General features: G+C 40.6%; 1 protein-coding gene across 4 annotated transcripts in view; it reads left to right on the top strand.

Moving 5' to 3' along the window:
* The window catches only part of Supt3h (SPT3 homolog, SAGA and STAGA complex component), a 318,914-nt gene that overhangs the window by 187,429 nt on the left and 113,290 nt on the right, over positions 1–18,195 (top strand). For all 4 annotated transcript variants that reach the window (XM_028766546.1, XM_028766547.1, XM_028766549.1 and 1 more), the window contains 2 exons: positions 13,566–13,652; positions 16,119–16,209. In XM_028766546.1, coding sequence (XP_028622379.1) covers positions 13,566–13,652; positions 16,119–16,209 — 178 coding nt within the window. The remainder of the gene's footprint in view (positions 1–13,565; positions 13,653–16,118; positions 16,210–18,195) is intronic.

Raw genomic sequence — 18,195 nt, 5'->3', positions numbered from 1 at the left:
AGAGAGAGAGAGAGAGAGAGAGAGAGAGAGAGAGAGAGAGAGAGAGAGAACAGCCATGCATTCACATGCAGGTAGTTGTGGATGTTGGATGTCTTTATCACCAGATCTCTGTCTTATTTATTGAGCCACGGCCTCTCACTGAACCTGAAGCTTGCCATTTTGACTGACCAAGACGTTTCAGGAATCCTGTCTTGACAAGTCCACCATCCTCCACCACATGTTCAGATTATAGGGTTGCCAATGTTCCTGGCTTTTACCTGAATACTAGTGACTGAAACATAGGTACTTATGGTTACACAAAAAACACTTTATGTATATAGTCATCTTCCTAGCCTTTGATGTCAATTGTAGGTGTTCATATGTATATACCCATACATATATGTGAACACACATACATGCATATACTGTTTATACCTACATATTTGAAAAAGAAACAACATATCATAATGAAGAGAGGTCAACTTAGGATCTCCACACTTAAATGCTCACACAGGCCTGTGTACTGAAGCACACATGCATGCATCACACAGAAGGGAAGAAGGAGAGAGGGAGGAAGGGAGAGGAGAAGAGGGAGAGGAAAGAAGAGAGGAGAGGAGAGGAGAGGAGAGACAGAGAGAGAGACAGAGAGAGAGAGACAGACAGAGACAGAGAGAGACAGAGAGAGACAGAGAGACAGAGACAGAGAGAGACAGAGAGAGAGAATATCTAAAATATGTCAGGCATCCTGCAGTGTACTCAACAAGTCCTGGTTTATTCTTGTTACTTGTTATTGGTGCTGCCCTTTCTTAAATTAACTCTTGGAATCTGGAATTACAGTTTTCATCACTGGACCACATTGTTTATTTGGTACCGGACACTTCCCACCCATTTCTATTTTTAAATTCTCTCAACAGAAATAATTTTTAAAGGGGATGAAAAGCATCTACTTTAGGCAGTTGGGGATAGACTTGAAGAGTCATGTGGTTCTGGATATATTCAGTTCATCCCTCCATCCTCTTTGTCCTTCATCCTAAGCAAGTCCCTCCCAGCAGAGTTCTCATGCCCTCTGCCTTCTTGACTGACTTTGATTCAGAAGAGTCACCAGGGAGATCTAAAATTTTGAATGTCTAGTCACCTTGGTTGTATTCCTATCGGCTAACCCTGTCTGACTTCCAAGCACAGGTGACTTCTGCCTGCCCTTTGCTCCTTAAGCCTAGGATTTCTGCTTTTGTTAGACCTGTATGCTGCACATAGTGGGTGGGGTGAGGTAGCTATAGCAGCTTTTCTGGCAGTTTTCTGCAGATTTTTAGTTACCCTGGTCAGTTCTTTGCCAGTGCTCTCTACTGTGCTGTCTATGTTCCTCCAAAATTATGACTGATGACCATGTAAATAAAAGAAATAAATAAGCAAACAAATAAATCTCTTACAAAGCCAGCCACAACGATGCCTAGATGCACATAGATTAGTTGGGATTCAGCCAAATAAAATTGGAAAACTGAGGTTTTCTTCAAATCCTGATTAAAGAGCAGTAGACACAGTTTAGTTTGCCCCTGGGGTAGAAATGCATCAGATGGTTTCACAGCATTAACTAACTGGCAATGAGTAGAGATACTTTCTGGGGACATTTTCAGATAGTGTACAACAGTGTCTTTAAGACTCTTCAAATCAGTCTAGTATAATTTTACAGCCCTGTGAGCCTAATAAATTTCTCCACACAGTGCTTAAGTTCTGGTCTTCAGCTGAATACCTTGGTTTCTATCATAAGCTCATTCAACTAGTTTATTTCAGAGTGTGATTTTTATTACAGTCTTAGTACCTGCTATAATGTATTGTACCCCATCACTAAAAGTGAACAGACTTAAGCTTATAAGCCCTGTGAATGTTAGAGACTGTTGTGATTTTCTTTTTCCCTTGATTTTCTTATTGATCCATGCATTTGCTTACTTCCTATGTTTTGCTTCTAATTCGCATAATTTTCAGTTCTCAGCTCCCTGTGTTCTAGGTGTTCAGTAATTCTGTAGTGGATGAACGAACCAGAGACCAGTGTTGAATTGAACAGAACATGCCTTTTAACCTACATGCTTACCTATTTCCTTTTAGCCTTATCTATTATACTGTTGTTAAAGATTCAGCCTCTGTCAGTTCACTTTCCTGGTAATCCAAGAAAAGAAATGAACAACATTGGGTCACTTTAAAGTTGTAGATATTTTTCCCCTACATTTTTTTGCTCATTTACTTATGTTAACACCGTGGAATGAAGCTAGTCCTGGACTGCTTAGTTTTTCTTGGTTATGTCAGCACAGTGTCCATGGTATTGATGACATGGACACAGTGGGACACAGACATCCCCTCATTCTTGCCTTCTTCCTATGCCCATCCTCTGCTTCTGCCTCGCAACCATTAGTCCTCACGAGGGCTTTTCCTTGTTGGCTAAATGAACTTTTACTTCACTCCTATATGAGGCAGTGAGGAATTTCATCTCGGAAGGGAAGCCTTCTATTTGTGGAGAGAGCATTCAACCATGAAGTTATAGAGCTGAGCTAGCTGAAGGTTTCGAAGGCACCCTGGTAGCACCACAGGGTAAGGTGTGGCCCTCAGTCTCCCTAATGCTGTGACCCTTTAACACAGTGCCTCATGTTGTGATGAACTCCAGACATAAAATTATTTTCATTGCTACTTCATGACTCTAATTTTGCTACAGTTATGAATCATCATGTAAATATCTATGTTTTCTAGTGTCATTAGGAAACCCCTGTGAAAGGGCCATTCAACCTCCAAAGGTGTTGAGAACTACCACCTGGGCTGGGAGGGCTACCACTTCTGTCTTAGAAGGCCGTGGGAATTCTAGCCTGTGTGTGATGGTGTGAATATTGTTGGGGCTTTAGCATTATAACCTTATTTGATGACTCTTAGAACAATATCCCCATTTTGGTTTTCATTACCCCAAAGCTAAACGTTTTCTCAACTGAGTATAATCGCTTCTCCTTTCTTACGTACATTGTTGCTTCCGACTGCCCCAGCTGAGAGGGGGCCGTTCTGTTCAGAGCACTCTGTTATCTAACCTTCTTATCCCCTTAATATCTTGATGGGGAGGATATTAAGGAAGACTGGCATTAGGAACCTGGTGTTGCAGCTAACTTTACATACACTGCACACAATATGATGAAACTAGATACAACATATATCATTTTTCCTTTGGACATGGAATTTGCATAGGGGCTGCCTTCTCTGAGAGGCTAAAAAGGAAGCATACACAAATCACATCTATCCATTAAAAGCTGAAAACAAAGGACAGGTGGAGAGCAGAGCCCAGCCTCTTTTCATTCAGTAGGAACTGCAGTGCTGTGAGGCCATTTTACAACTGTCTTTGGCTTTCAAATTTATCTAGAACTACTGGGTAGGATCCTGAAGTGATTAACTATCACCTGCTGATTTGTATATCATGGTAAACAGTTTATGCTTACCAGTAAGACAGGCCTGACCCGGTACTTCCTCCTGTCCTCACAGTTAATTTGGCTGGTTGGTATCTCCATTCTCATAGCTAAGTGGATTGATTCACTGTGCGGCTGACTCCAGTCTGCATCTCACCAAGTTCACTTTTATGACTCTTAATCTCTTCACTCACCGATGCAAACATTTAATTATAGAGCCAGTCATAAACTACATCCTATAAATGTAGGAATTGAAAATTAAAAGCAAAAGACTTTTCGCCTACTAGTGTTCATCCCCTTTAGTTCCTACTGGCCAAACCTTAGGATCAGAAAAGTTTCTACTTAAAATTAGAGCAACAAAACCTTATGCACATTAAGGTATAAATTGTATTTAGGGAAAGTGACTGGGAAATGAAAAATTATTAGAATAATTACGTCTTTATTAAAAGGACCCAATCTAATTTTTCCTTCTAAATTGAAATTACAGTTAACTTATACCTTGTGAAATAGCCGTGGCTGCGATCCAAGCCTGTGTTTCGTGTATGTGTGTGAATGTATGATAAACTCTCACCTGAACAGACAAGTCTTCACGTTGCCCCATGTGTGCTCTTTTCACTCCTTGCTTTTGGGAAAATAAGTGAAAATGTTCAAGAATAATCCAACAGTGGCTTTTACTCTTTATGAATACTAAAGGTTAGAAACTTCTTATGCTACCCCAAAATCTTATCTGAGACTTACTATATGAATGGCATTGCCTCATGTAACCATCAGATCCCATGCATCATGAGAGGGAAATTGTCATAATGCTTTGTAGAGGTTTTTTCCTAGTGTACAGCTCTTGAAGCTCCTAGGCATATGCCTGTGGAATGGATTTATGCATTGGAGTAGCAGAGATGACCCAGTGAGTTAGACTGTATCTGTAAAACAGTAATCTCAGTGTTCTGCAGTGTCCCTCAGGACATACCGTACCAGCATGGTAAGCCACACTGTCACTAAGCATCTCTGCAGGCTCCTGCCCTCCGCCCGTACTGCTGCTGAGTCTCAAAAGCAGAAACTGCAGTTGGAAAAGTCTAAATCTGCCACTTTCTCCATATATTTTCTCAACAATAGTCAATATTATAAGACAGAGTTTGCCAACCCAAAAGGAACAGCAGTGCCGTGTCTGAGATCACCTTGCTGCTTCCAGGCAGTGTTTCTTCCATGTTCTTTCCCTTGCTGTTTGGTAAGCTTGCTCATTAGTCTGTTGAACTCTCATGGAAGCACACCATAGACCTGTGTTTACTCTGAACTTTCTAGAGAGAACTCAATCAGACTATCTTGTAAAAATCCACAAGTACTCCAAAAGAAGATCTGTTACGCTTTTGTCCTGTGAAGTAATAGCTGCAACTCCATGTCTGTGAGACTTTAGGGACAGCAATGGGAGTGGCTGAAGATGGGACCACTGTGCCAGGAGGTGAGCAGATACTGTAGACCACCAAAAGAGTTTGAAACTGTTAAAAAATGAAAACGACATCAGGTCTGCATCTTTGGGGTTTCAACATACATCACTTTCCAGTTACCAGGTAGCCTGAAGACAGGTGTAAATTATGTTGCACAAATTCAAAGTAGGCTTGATCTCCTTGCAACTTCATTATATGTTAATTTAAACAACTAAATCCACTGCATTTTACTTTTGGTGATTAATTTTCTTGAAGTAATAAGAGAAGCTGCAGAGCTGTCCCAGCAGTTGAGAATACTTGCTCCATACAGAAGACCAAGTTTGGTCCCCAGCACCCCACAGCAGTTCACAGATGTCTAGATCCAGCACTCTTTTCTGGGCTCTATCATACTAGGCACACTTGTGATGCACTAGATCCATGCAGACAAACTACACGTCTGCATAAAGGCAAAGAAATATTTTTCTAATTAATGATACTAAGCTAGCCATACAGTATTTGTCTTTGTTTCATTGGCTGTCACTATGGTAAAATACTCTGACAAAAATACCTTCAGGGAGAAAGAAAGTTTGGTGCTCATGGCTCTAGGCTGCAGAGCATTGCTGTGGAAAGTCTAGGCGTAGGAAGCTGAAGCAGCCACTGCAGTCACAAGAGCAGAGAGCACCCAGTGAGCCCACATGCTAGCACTCTGCTTGTTCTCTCCTTGCGCAGGCCAAGGCCAGCTCATGCTGAGCTCTCCACCTTAATTAACCCAAATAATTAAAATGAGCCCACTCTTACAAGTGTGCCAGGAGGTCAGCCTATCCTAGAAACTTCCTCACAGAGACTCCCTTTCCAGGTGACTCTAGATATGTCAAGGTGACAACTGAAACCAACCATCACAGTGTTTGACCTGACATCTAGCTCAGTAATGGAGCATTCAAGTTTAGCACAGACTACACTAACATGTATTATCATCTAAAATACACTTTATTACTTCTAAAATTTCCAAAAAAATCTAAAGTAGTTTAGACTTGAAAGCTTTTTTATAAATTCCTTATTTGCTAGGTAAGAGAAAACTCACATAGTTACTGCCTACTGAACTACTTTCTCATTTAAATATGAATAACCAAAAAATTCACTATGTCTGGCCTACAGTCCTCACACAATAATACATAGTCACTGCAGATTAGAAATTTGCAAATCATTGCAGGCCCACATGGACTGTAGCTTGTCAGTGTCTTCCTGTAGTATATGTATCTATGCTTATATATGAGCTCTTCTGCCCCACAGTGCTTACTTACTTAGCCTCATCGCATAGTTAAACACGCAAATGTGTTTGATTTGCTGAGGATGAGACTCTAAAATTTATACACATCTTTCATCAACTTAGATCATTTTTTATGTTTCAAAGGTCTAAGAGCCGAAGACCAGTCACCAGTGAAGAAAGGGGGACATGGGTGGGGACGATCAAGTCCTCTATCCTCTAGCTGTATAGTATTCTGAGTCCTCTATCCTCTAGCTGTATAGTGTTCTGAAGGATGACTTTGTCCAGCAGCAAATGTGATTCCTTTCTTAGACTCGATTCTCAGAGCCTAGGCTGTGTCTATGAGAACCGCTAATGTGGATGTTTTCAGACGCTTTTCTCCTTTTTTGGCAGCTGTTCATTGGCCAGCAATGGAAATGTTTTGTGAGACAAACCCAGATGCTCTTTCCACTTGAGATAGGCTTAGCTCCTATAAAATTATCAGTAGTTGAAAATGCGTGTCACACAGTCTACTAAGCGTAGTGGCTTCACCACACAGGCCTAGATACAGGCCGGGTTACAGTATTAGCTGTTCCCTCAGATCAAGGTGACAGAGCTGCAGACAGCTGCTGTTGCCCAGCAAGCCGCATCCTGCAAGCCTTGGGAAAGACCCAGATCTAATGTCTGCTGGATGTGCATTGCTTTCATGCCAGTGTAAGGGCGCACAGTCGTAAATTGAGCACTGTAAGTCTGTTCATCGAGTGTTTTTATGGGTGTAGTCTTTTCTCTGCGGTGTAAGGTGTAACTAGCAATAATATTTATTTGTTATGAAAAATAATATTAAAGACAAATAAATCTGGGTGGATGTCATACATCCATTACCTAGAGTCATAGATTTATCTGCCTGAATTTCTCCCACAGATTTGTCATGGGACTAAGTGATATAATATCTAGAATACACGAAGAGTAGGACAGTTAAATGGAGAGCCAACTTAACATGTGCTTATGTATATCAAAGCTGTCTGCAGGGGCCAGAGAGGTGCCTCAGCCATTAACAGCATGTTCTTCCAGAGGATAGGAGCTGTGCACATGTGGAGGTCAGAGAATGACTTACCAAAAGTCAGTTCTTTGTTTTCACCATGTTAGGACCTGGGGGTCAAACTCAAGTCATCAGGTTTGGCAGCAAGTGCTCTTAGCCGCAAAGCCATCATACCAGCCCTATGTTAAAGGCGTTGCAGACATACATGTCTTTAAAATATTTGTCTCCCAAAGACCCTTTCTTCAAAAACCTCACAGGTATTTTTTAGCCATAACTAACCATAGGAGAGGGATGGATGCTGTGATTTATGTTTGTTTGGGTTGACTGTCTCCTTATGCAAAGTTAGTATTCTTTTAAGGAACATAGAATCCAGAGTCCTGAGAATCTGTTAATCTCAGTATCTATTAAAAGTACAGATTACCAAAAAAATACATAATGCCAGCAAAACATAACTCATACTCAAGGGGAAAGTCAATAAAGCTGGCCCTCAGATGACAGAAATTAAACTCAGTGGACGTGGACTTTAAGTCATCTATTGTGTCTCTGCTCAGAAAGGAGACAGTAGCTATCCACATGGAGGCAAAATTACAGAGGGCAGAGGTGAAAAAGGGGGCTCCAAGCAGGGCTGGGGAGAAATCTGGAGACTCTGCAGTAGTGGCCAAGCAAGCACCAAGAAGGGAACTCCGTGCTGAGATGTGGACCTCACCAGTCTAGGGTGAGGTCCTAGCAGGTCACAGAGCAGTAAGCCTGGGAAAGAAGGGGAAACAAGGTAGTTTTCAATATCAAAGACAACCAACTGTGTGTGTGTGTATGACAGACAGATTGAGAGAGAGAGAGAGAGAGAGAGAGAGAGAGAGAGAAAGAGAAGCAGACAGACAGACATGGAGAGAGAGAGAGAAGTCCTCTGTGTAGACCAGGCTGTCCTTAAACTCAGAGGTCTGCCTTTTTCTGCCTTCCAAATGCTAGGATTAAAGGCATGTGCTACCACTGCCTGGCTAAGAAAATAAATTCTAAAGCGAAATTTGATTATTGTGGCTAAGCCATTGACAAATATTTATTTATAAAGTCATATAAGTAAGTACCAGCTTGATATTCAGCAGAAAATACAATTGATAGGCAAACTCTGAAGAACAGGAAATGGTAGTTAAATTCAGAGCCTGAGGTGATTGCATCACCAGTCTCACAGTGAGTAAGTTTACAATAGGTAAAGCATAGAATAGAGTAGTATAAGTTCATCCCAGTAGATTCCGTGTATTTCCAACTAGTGAGAGCCAGAATTGGCAGTAGCTGCTAGTAGATGCAGATTTGACTGTTGGAAGTGGTCTGAGGGTATCCCTCCAGTCACTAGGAAAGCCAGACTGCGTTTGACTTTTGCAGTCACACACTTTTTAGAAACACTTTTAACTACAGCCATACAAAGTGTTACTCAGTATACAGTAACTGTTACTCCTAGAGAGATGGTTGCAGCTGGTGAATCCATGCTGTGTAACCACTGGGAGACACTGAAATGTGGAAGCTGGTCAATAAAAGTTCACAAAGGCCTGAATTAGGATAAACACTGTGGGTAGAGAGAATATTCCCAGCCCTGGGCAGATAAAGAACATACCCAAGCATTGGTGAAAATGTTATAAAGTAAAGAAAAATCCCAAAAGTTGAAATATTGAAAAGTTGGAATATTTATTTGTAGATTTAAAGATTAAACTAGATGTGGTACATACTGTAATCCCCAAACCCAGGAAGCTTAGGCAGGAGGATCAAGTTGAAAATTAATTTTGCCTACATAGTTGGGTTCTAGGACAGCATTTGTTGCACATAGACCTGTCTTTAACAGAAGAAAAAAAATAACTAAAACACTTGAAATGGTGTGGTTCTTACTTACATGACTTTATATTATACCATTTAATATGACCAGCCTCCGGACAGTGAGGTTTAATCTTAGGTGATTGGTTTTTTTGTTTTGTTTTGTTTTCCAATAGTTGCTAAGAGCACAATCATTCATTTTCTAAACAAAAATCTTTTATCATATCAGAAGCAAAACACTTTGACTGAACTACTCTCATAGTAGAATTATATTGTCTTTCTGCAGAATATTTTACCAAGTTGCTATGTGCCAATTTTAACAAGTTAAGAGAAATCAAGTGGTAATTAAACTAGCAATTAGGCTTAATTATTGGTCTATACCATAATTTCTAGCATATTTTATACAACTAAATATTGTTTATAAAAAATGGAGTCTTGTTTCATAGTGGTTTAATTACTGACAAAAATATATAACTTGCATTTTTTTTTTTTTACAAATTAAGAATCCAAATTATTTAGTAAGAGTAGAAATCAGGACCTAGCGAGATGGATTAGCAGGTGAAGGGCCTTGTCCCTAAGACTGACACCCTGAGTTTAATCTCTGGAACACATGTTTGAAAGGAGAGAAGCAGTTCCTGCAAGTGGCCCTTAACTTCCACATGTGTGCCCATACTCATTTACTAACAAACAACCAAATAAATAAATAAATGTTAAACATTATGTTTTATTCACATTAGCATCTCTGTATACATTACTGACTAGGAACTGCATATCAGAGAGAACTTGTGGAAATGGAGTCTTGAAACTCAGAGAACTGAGTCACCTGGCTTTTATACCAGAAAAGAGACCGAGAAAAGTAAAGAAAAACTTGGTGGTGAGGCAGGATGGTGTGGATATAAGAACATGTGGGACATGGAAGAGGAAAAGAGTCCTGGGTGTGGGAAAGTTATAAGGGGAAATTAGGGGTAGCAGAGAGATGGGGGAAGGGGGAAGAAAAACACTAAAACACATTGTTCAAAATGATAATATTTAATACCTTGTATGGAAACTTTAAAAATATACTTAAAACATGTTAGAGTACATATCAACTCTTCTTCACACTGAAAGTCTCAGGAACATTTCTGATATCAGTAAATGCTGTGACCATGAGCCAGCCACCCATGCATCTGAAGTGCCAACATGCCAACCTGTCTTTCATACTGTTAATGAAGATCACTCTACTTGTGTCGGTAGGTATCAACAGAAAGTTTAGGGGAATAAGCTAATGTGTAATATGTGTGACCATATGGATTACTTTAACTAGCTACCAAGTTCCTTTCCTTCCTTGCTAGAGAAGACATAAGCATTTAGGAGAGGTAATTCTAGAGCCCAGTACATGTTAGTCCTAGTAACTAGACAGAGCCAGAGGCATTGGGAGTGCCCATAGTGCAAATGGTAGAAAGAAGTTAGAAACGCCCAGGGTGACTGAGTGTGGTAGTGGCATGAGCTTCCAATTCCAGCACTCAGGAGGCAGAAGCAAGGAAATCTCTGAATTCAGGGCCAGTCCACACAAAAATAGACCAACCAGGTGACATTAAGAGACCCCCCTATCCTTTTTTTTCTCCTCCCGGACCCTCCACTACCCCCTTCCCCTACCTCCCATCTGTCCTGACCCCCCGATCCACTCCTCCTCTATTTCTCTTCAGAAAAGGGCAGGCCTCTCATGGATATCAACCAAACAGGGCACATCAAGTTTTACTACAACTAGGCACCTCCCCTCTTCCTTGGATTAAGTCTGGACAAGACAATCCAGTATGAGAAAAATGGTCCCCAAAACAGGCAAGAGTCAGAGACAGCTCTGCTCCCGCTCTTAGGAGTCCTACACAGAAGACCAAGTTATACAACTGTAACAAGTCTGAAGAAAGTCAGTTCCTTGTAGACTCCCTGGCTGCTGGTTTAGTCTCTGTGAGCTCCTATGAGCCCAGGTTAGTTGATTCTGAGTTTTCTTGTGGGGTCCTTCACCCTTCTAGTTCCCTACAGTTCTTCCTCCTCTTTCACAGAATTCCTTGAGCTCTGCTTCATGCTTGACTGTGAGACCCTGGATCTGTTTTCATCAGTTGCTGAGTGAAGCCTCTCTGATGACAATTGGGCTAGGCACCAGTCTGAGTATGGCAACATATCATTAGGAAAAAAATTTCTATCCTAGGTCTCTGGGCTATCCAGACTCTGGGTTCCTGGCCCTCCAGGCAGTGCCAAGGACAGGCTTCCTCTCATTGCATGGGTATCAAGCTGGACAAGTCATTGGTTGGCCACGCCCACAATTTCTGTGCCACCTTTACTCCAGCACATCTTATAGGCAGGACAGATTGTAGGTTGAAGGTTTTGTGGCTGGGTTAGTGCTCAGTCCCTCCATTGGAAATCTTCCTGGTTTCAGGAGATGGCCAGTTCAGGCTTGGAGTCGCCCATTGCTAGGAGTCTTAGCTAGCTAGGGTCACCCTCATAGATTCCTGGGAGATTCCATTGCACTAGGTTTCTAGCTTATCTGATTCTAGCTCCCTGATTCTAGCTCCCTGATTCTAGCTTCCTGATTCTAGTTGTCTCTCCCTGTGCTCTGTCCCTCCCTCTTCCCTTACCTATCCCTCCTGTTCATTCCTCCTCACCTCACTCCAGCCCCTGTTCTGTTCATGCAACATCCCCTGCCTGAGCAGTCTTTGGTACTTGACCTTTTAGGATATGTGGACTGTAGCAGACTTATCCTTTACTTTGCAGCTAATATCCTTTTATTAGTGAGTTCTTACCATGTTTGTCTTTCTAAAGACCCTGTCTCTTTTTTTTAAATAAAAATAAAACCCAGTGATAAAATATAATTTATTTTGCTTATTATAACAAATGGTTTAGGAAATGGTACAAAATGTTGAGCTCTTCAGTCTTTGTTATTTTTGTTCTGGTTCTGGTACTGTGTTTCCAGCTGTCATTTTAGAGACTGTTGTAGAGAGCATTGGCTGTGGATATGGAAGAAACATTGACTTACTGAGGCGTCTATTAGAGACACATACTTCACCTGGTCCTTTGTTGGCACGAATATTCCTCATGTCTCTAGTGGTTTTCATGTAGACACCACTTCTTCATCTAAAAAATAAATAAAATAAAATGTATTTATAAGCTGTCTCCTCATTCTCTGTATGTGTCCAGAGAAATGGATATGCAGCTCGCCTTCTCCATCCTGAGAGTATCTTAGTCGGTGATAGAAAGATTTCTATTTGAAAAATTGATGTATAAACATTTCCCTGACTTTCTAACTATTTTCAAGGGAAAATATGTTCATGGTGAAAACAGCTAGGTTTCTTTGGGGCAAGATATATCATCTTTTCAACCCCCTCCTAAGGTTTCTTCTTAAATGGCTCACAGTTAAATTTAAATTTCTATATTTAGATAGGATTCTGTTTATATACCAACTACCAGTATCCAGGAAATCCAGTGGGAAAGCTGACACAGGAGGAGTTGAGAGTCCTTTCTATAGTCTGCTCATTCAGAGATGGTTTGAAGCTTATTTAGTTAGCAGAATGGTTTAAACATTCATGCAGAGGTCCTTCAGCACAAATGCACCATTTAATTTCAGATGATGAAGATGGCAGCATGGCTTGTTAAAGAGGAGCACTGGAGAGCCCGTGTCATTGTTCTCCAAAGAAACGCTCGGCTGTGCTGTGCAGGGGCTGCTCTCCTATGTAAATGTGTTTGTAATCCTTAAGATGGGGGAGCTGGTTCTGTGCAATCAGCAGGGCCTGATCGCATTTGGAAGAACTCATAGGCACATTTTTCTCACATGTGCTCCAGCATCTTGATTTTTTTCAGATGGACCTTTTTTATGTTCCTTCCAACTAATCAAAATAAGAAACTGAGTTCGCCTTTGCCAAAAACTAGAACTATCGTTTTTCACATTCTTTTATTTTCCAGGTCATTTTCAAGTAAGATTATGTTTCTAGGGCTTCTGAATTCCTGAAAACTCTCAGCTTTGCAGCTCTGAAGGCCCAGATGGACATTTCAGGGGATCTAGCTTTTCATGGGGTGTGTTTTGCCTCGTGCATCCCAGATACAGTTCACTTTTGTGTGCGTGTAATTAGTGTGGAAAGAAATTAATGCCGTCCAGTATTATGATTTATGGACTGAATCCTTTAGCCACTGAAGACTTGCCAAAGCGAAAAGTATTTTTTTTCCTTTGGATATTAGAAACAGCTTCTGTTTTTGTTGATCTTTAAAGTACTGAATGGGTCTATTTCACATCATAGCAGCATGGGAGCTCAGATTAATAATATACTTATTCAGCTAGTGATACTGAGCAAGACCATGGCACACATGGGTAGGAAGGATAACATTTCATAAAATTATTTTCAGGTGTATTAATGTATTTCTGGAAGCTGCGTACAATTTCTCTTTTGCATGAAAGAGATCAAGGAGTTCTGTTTATTGTATCTATTACAGGTGGACACGTAAGCTAATTTAATTGCATTTTTGGATATCTTAAAACACAGGGAGCTTTGCTTTAAAGAAGCAGGAACATGATTGCTGGGTTAGCCCCAGGTCTTTATTGTACGAGGTTTACCTCTCTTGAGACATTGTGATTGTACTATATATAATTTATATTTCTAAGACAATTTCCTGTGTTTCCTTTGTTGTAGTTACAGCAAGCTGCAGAAGTCTCTCAGCTTCGGGGAGCAAGAGTGATCTCTGCTGAAGATCTCCTGTTCTTGATGAGAAAAGATAAGGTACCATAAAACAATTTCATTGTATTAATGTGAGGCGTGATGCTTACTTGAGCTTACATAAGGAAAGGATGGACCCTTGTTAGAGCTGTCAAATGGGAGTCTTAACCATTGAAGCAATGGTTAGCCTTCATGATTTACACTGCAAAATGAAGCAACTGCAGGAGTTGTTTTTTCCATGAACGTGGGAAACTGCATTAAGTTACTCTTCCCTTCTACTGTCCTTGTTAGTCACTGCCATTCTCCTCTCATTTCCCTGGCACCAGCTCTGTGCCGTTTGTATAAATGCTGCCTCTCTGAGTAGCATGTTCATTCTCCTCTCAATTTACACCTAAATACTAGTAGAATTCAGACTTTTGCAGAATCATCTTTAACTTGAAATATAAAATTTATTCTCTTCATTGACTTAAAAAATTTAAGCAAATTAATGCAAGTAATTTAATTTTTTTGCAAGTAATTTAATTTAAAATTTAAAAACTACTATCTCTATTTTTAATAAAAACTCTGAACTCTGGTTATTAAGACATTAAAGCTGATTGATTTCTGTATGTTTATTTTTGTCATAATTTCCATGAGTAGCTAGTTGAATAAATTCTATGCTACTTTACCTGTTTTAATCAACCAACTATTAATATAAAGAATATGAAAAGGAAAAGAAGTGAATTCAATACCAAGAAGCTTGCAGTCTGCTTGAGGCAGTCTATGTGATATGCTTGAAGGATTTAAGACCTAGCAAATGTTATAGTTTAGATGACAGACGGGAAAGAGAGTTGATGTAGGGAAGGGTTATATCAGGGGTGAGGCTCCTGAGGCCTTAGGTAGCTTAGACAAAAGGCCAGGAACCTGACTGGGTAATGGATTCTATGACGGCTCTCAGCATGGCTAGGAAAGAGCACTTTATGGAGACAGCAAAGGAATTGCAGATTTGTTTTGTTCTTGTAAATCTTTAAGGGGAGGCAGGCATCAGAGCCTGCAGTGGTGCTGTGCCCAGGGAGTCCTGTAGACTGCTGCCAAAAAACAGGGCAGCTGAGAAACAACAAGTTGCTTAGCTCTTCCCAGTTTATCTTGTCATAGAGAAAACGTAGAGACATACACACAGTCCATATTGGTGTTCCTTCCCCTTGTAGGGAGGGTAGCCATTCGTATAGAAACTTCAGGAATATATGCCATTTGATGGTGTGTTTCTAGTATCCAGGACTCTTACCAGAATATTTTGACCAATCAACAACATACTTGTAACAAAATAGTTGTTAGTCTTCTCATCTTTCTCAAATAATTTTATTTATATTATAAAGTATTACAAAAAGAATGTAAAGTAGCTTATATAGGAAAAATATTAAACAGAACAAAACTAAAATAACAGGTGGAGTGAAAAGAGAAGAGAAAAAGCAAAGAAAAAGCAGAAGTCCCTGCTGAGTGTAGTGTGACTGTCTTTAGCAGTTGGAGTCTGCAGTCAGGTGGTTCTACCACTTGCTGGGCTTTACACACTGTGGCAAGCAGCCTCCTTGATCTCATGAATCAGACAGCAAGCATGTGAGGTGGGGACTTTCCTTCACTTGCACATGACAGAATTAGACTCAGAGGTTACTCGACTTCCAGCCCAGCTGAGCTGTAGTCTGTACCTCAGGGTCCCTGGATAAATAGTTAGATTTGTTTCGACTTCGGGGATATTGAAAAATTGAGTAATATTCATGTAAAGAGCTTCGTAGAAGTGTCTTCATCGCTCTTAGAAATCCAAGGCCTACAGGTTGTGAACCAGAGCTAATACATTCTAGGGTTAGCACAGAATAAGCTACAAGGCCTTAGTCGCTTCAAGTTGAGTGCTGCAGTCATCCTCTTCTAAGTCCCAGAAGCCCGTCATCAGGACCTCGCTATCGTTAGCATTCTTCGAGCTGCATGAAGCCAGATTTCTCAGCTTCTAGATACTTCCCATAGCTATCCTATGAAAAGTTTCTCAGGCCAGCTGTGGTAGTGCACGCCCCTTTTCTTAGGGTAGACAGAGGCAATGGGATCATAGGTTCGAGTTCATCCTAGGCTACATAGCAAAGTTTTGTCTCAAAAATTAAACATAAAAATGAATTGTTGAAAACTCCCAGTCTAGATGTGTATACGTCTATTTTACATAATTTTTGCCTCCAAATATATACAAAATTCCAAAGCATAAGTACACTTGGCTCACCAAAGGCAATATGGTATTTATTGAAATCATCAAAAGGAATTTAAGATGTTTTTTAAAATATACAAGCAGTGTTATTCTGGCAGGCCTGGATGGACTCATGTAAAAACACACTTACACATACATTTTAGCTGTTACTGCAGGGCCACATTTTCCGCTTATACTATCAAGTTCATGATAGTTGTGTTTCCCCAGTGACTGTCAAGTTCTAATCTATTGAATTTAACTCTTAAAGCAATTCTTTATCAGTAAAGAAAAATGTATTATGAATCTCTTACTTTATATTCCAACAGAAAAAACTTAGAAGACTTCTAAAGTACATGTTTATCCGAGACTACAAGTCAAAGATCATCAAAGGCATTGAGGAGGATGACCTCCTGGAAGGTAAGTAGACAAGTCGCTCCCTTGAAGGTGAGCACTAGCACCAGAGGCTATGGCAGGAAGGGCTTCCCATGTGTTGTCCCTACACTCTGGCTCAAGTACTTCCTTGTCGGCAATTTAACCGTGTCATTTTCTCTTCTGGAATCTCATAAGGCTGAAGATTCTCAGGTCCATCTTTCCATAGTATGCACTGTTTTCTGCCAGGTCTAATACAGTCCAAAGTTCAGCACAGAGAGAGGCAGACCTTAAGAACTGAGAACTCTGCAGACCCCTCGAGGAAATTATTTGGAGCAGAACATGTGGAAGTGCATACCTAGGACCTTATTTCAAAAGAAGTGGCAATCCTGACAACAAACTGAAGGCTGGGAAATTTTTGTATAGCAATAAGCAAGAGTGGCCAGCTTTACGTTTAGCAGAGGAGATGGAGAAATAGCTAAGAATAGCCCTCTTGAGGCCACAGCAAAACAAAGGGGTCAACATTAGTACACTAAAATGTGGAGCGTTTTATTGCCAAGAATGTTATGAAAAGCAATAGCTCAGGGGCTGAGAGCACTTACTGCTGTTGCAGAGGACCTGAGTTTGGTTCCCAGCAGCCATAACTCCAGATCCAGGAAATCCAATGCCTCTGGCCTCCGAGGTCACCTGTGCTCACATGTATATACCCACATGCAGACACACGCAAACCTACATATATAGTTTAAAATAATAAAACTAAATCTTTAAAAACACAACTGTAGCACAGCTTGCTGTTACTGGAAATTCATAGCCATGGTACTGAGAGTCAGACCAGACAGAAGCTTGCTGGGAAGCTTGAAACTGAAAGCCAAAGGCAACATAAAGCCGGAAATAGAAGAGAATGCACACGTAAGTCTGCATCATGGAGGGATGAGAGACACCAGAGGCTGCTCTCTGTAAAGAGATCTGTTGGCCCAGTCTAGCCAACAAAGAAGCAAGCAAGACAAACCCACCAAAAGGAAGAAACGTTTGCCTGAGTTACGGTGGCATATCATTTAAAATGTCCGTTTTCAACAACAACAACAACAACAACAACAACACTACTCTAGCCATGTAGAGACACGGGTAGATATGATCTTTAATAAAGGACAAGAAGGGCAGACAACAAAGATTGAGTACTGGAATCCAGAGGTTGGAGTTAGCAGGCAAAAACTTTAAAGTAACTATTATTCAAATAAATAAAGGAAATTGTATTCAGAGAAGAACAGGTAAGTATGAAAACCATGCCTCACAAAATGTACAGTATCAAGAAACAGATTAATTTTTTAAAAATTATAATAATGGAATTTAAATGTGCATATGCTCAGAAGGCAGCGCCACCAAGCCTGATGACCCAAGTTCAACTGCTGAACCCACATGGAAAGAGAGAACAGTCTTGTGGCAGTTATCCTCTAACAAAAATGCCATGGCATGTGCATATGTGCACACGCGCCCACACACAGACACACACAATTAATTACTCAGGAACAATAAGGAAGATGAAAGCTAGCAGAATGATAAAAAATAAGAAAGTAGACGGTGCTTCAGAGAAGTGTATGGCACCATTAAGTGTATCAGCAACTTCACAACTCAGGAGTGTTCACTCCACTAATCTATCAGTGTAATGTATCAGGAGAGAAGCCATGTTCACTCCACTGATACAGCGGTGCAATGTATCAGGAGAGAAGCCATGTTCACTCCACTGATACAGCGGTGCAATGTATCAGGAGAGAAGCCATGTTCACTCCACAGATACAGCAGTGTAATGTATCAGGAGAGAAGCCATGTTCACTCCACAGATCCAGAGGTGTAATGTATCAGGAGAGAAGCCATGTTCACTCCACTGATACAGAGGTGTAATGTATCAGAAGAGAAGCCATGTTCAATCCACAGATACAGCAGTGTAATGTATCAGGAGAGAAGCCATGTTCAATCCACTGATACAGCGGTGTAATGTATCAGGAGAGAAGCCATGTTCACTCCACTGATACAACA

The sequence above is a fragment of the Grammomys surdaster genome, unplaced genomic scaffold, assembly GCF_004785775.1.
Source record: "Grammomys surdaster isolate TR1022 unplaced genomic scaffold, NIH_TR_1.0 169, whole genome shotgun sequence".
In the NCBI taxonomy this organism is placed as follows: Eukaryota; Metazoa; Chordata; class Mammalia; order Rodentia; family Muridae; genus Grammomys; species Grammomys surdaster.
This window is presented reverse-complemented; position numbering and strand designations above follow the sequence as displayed.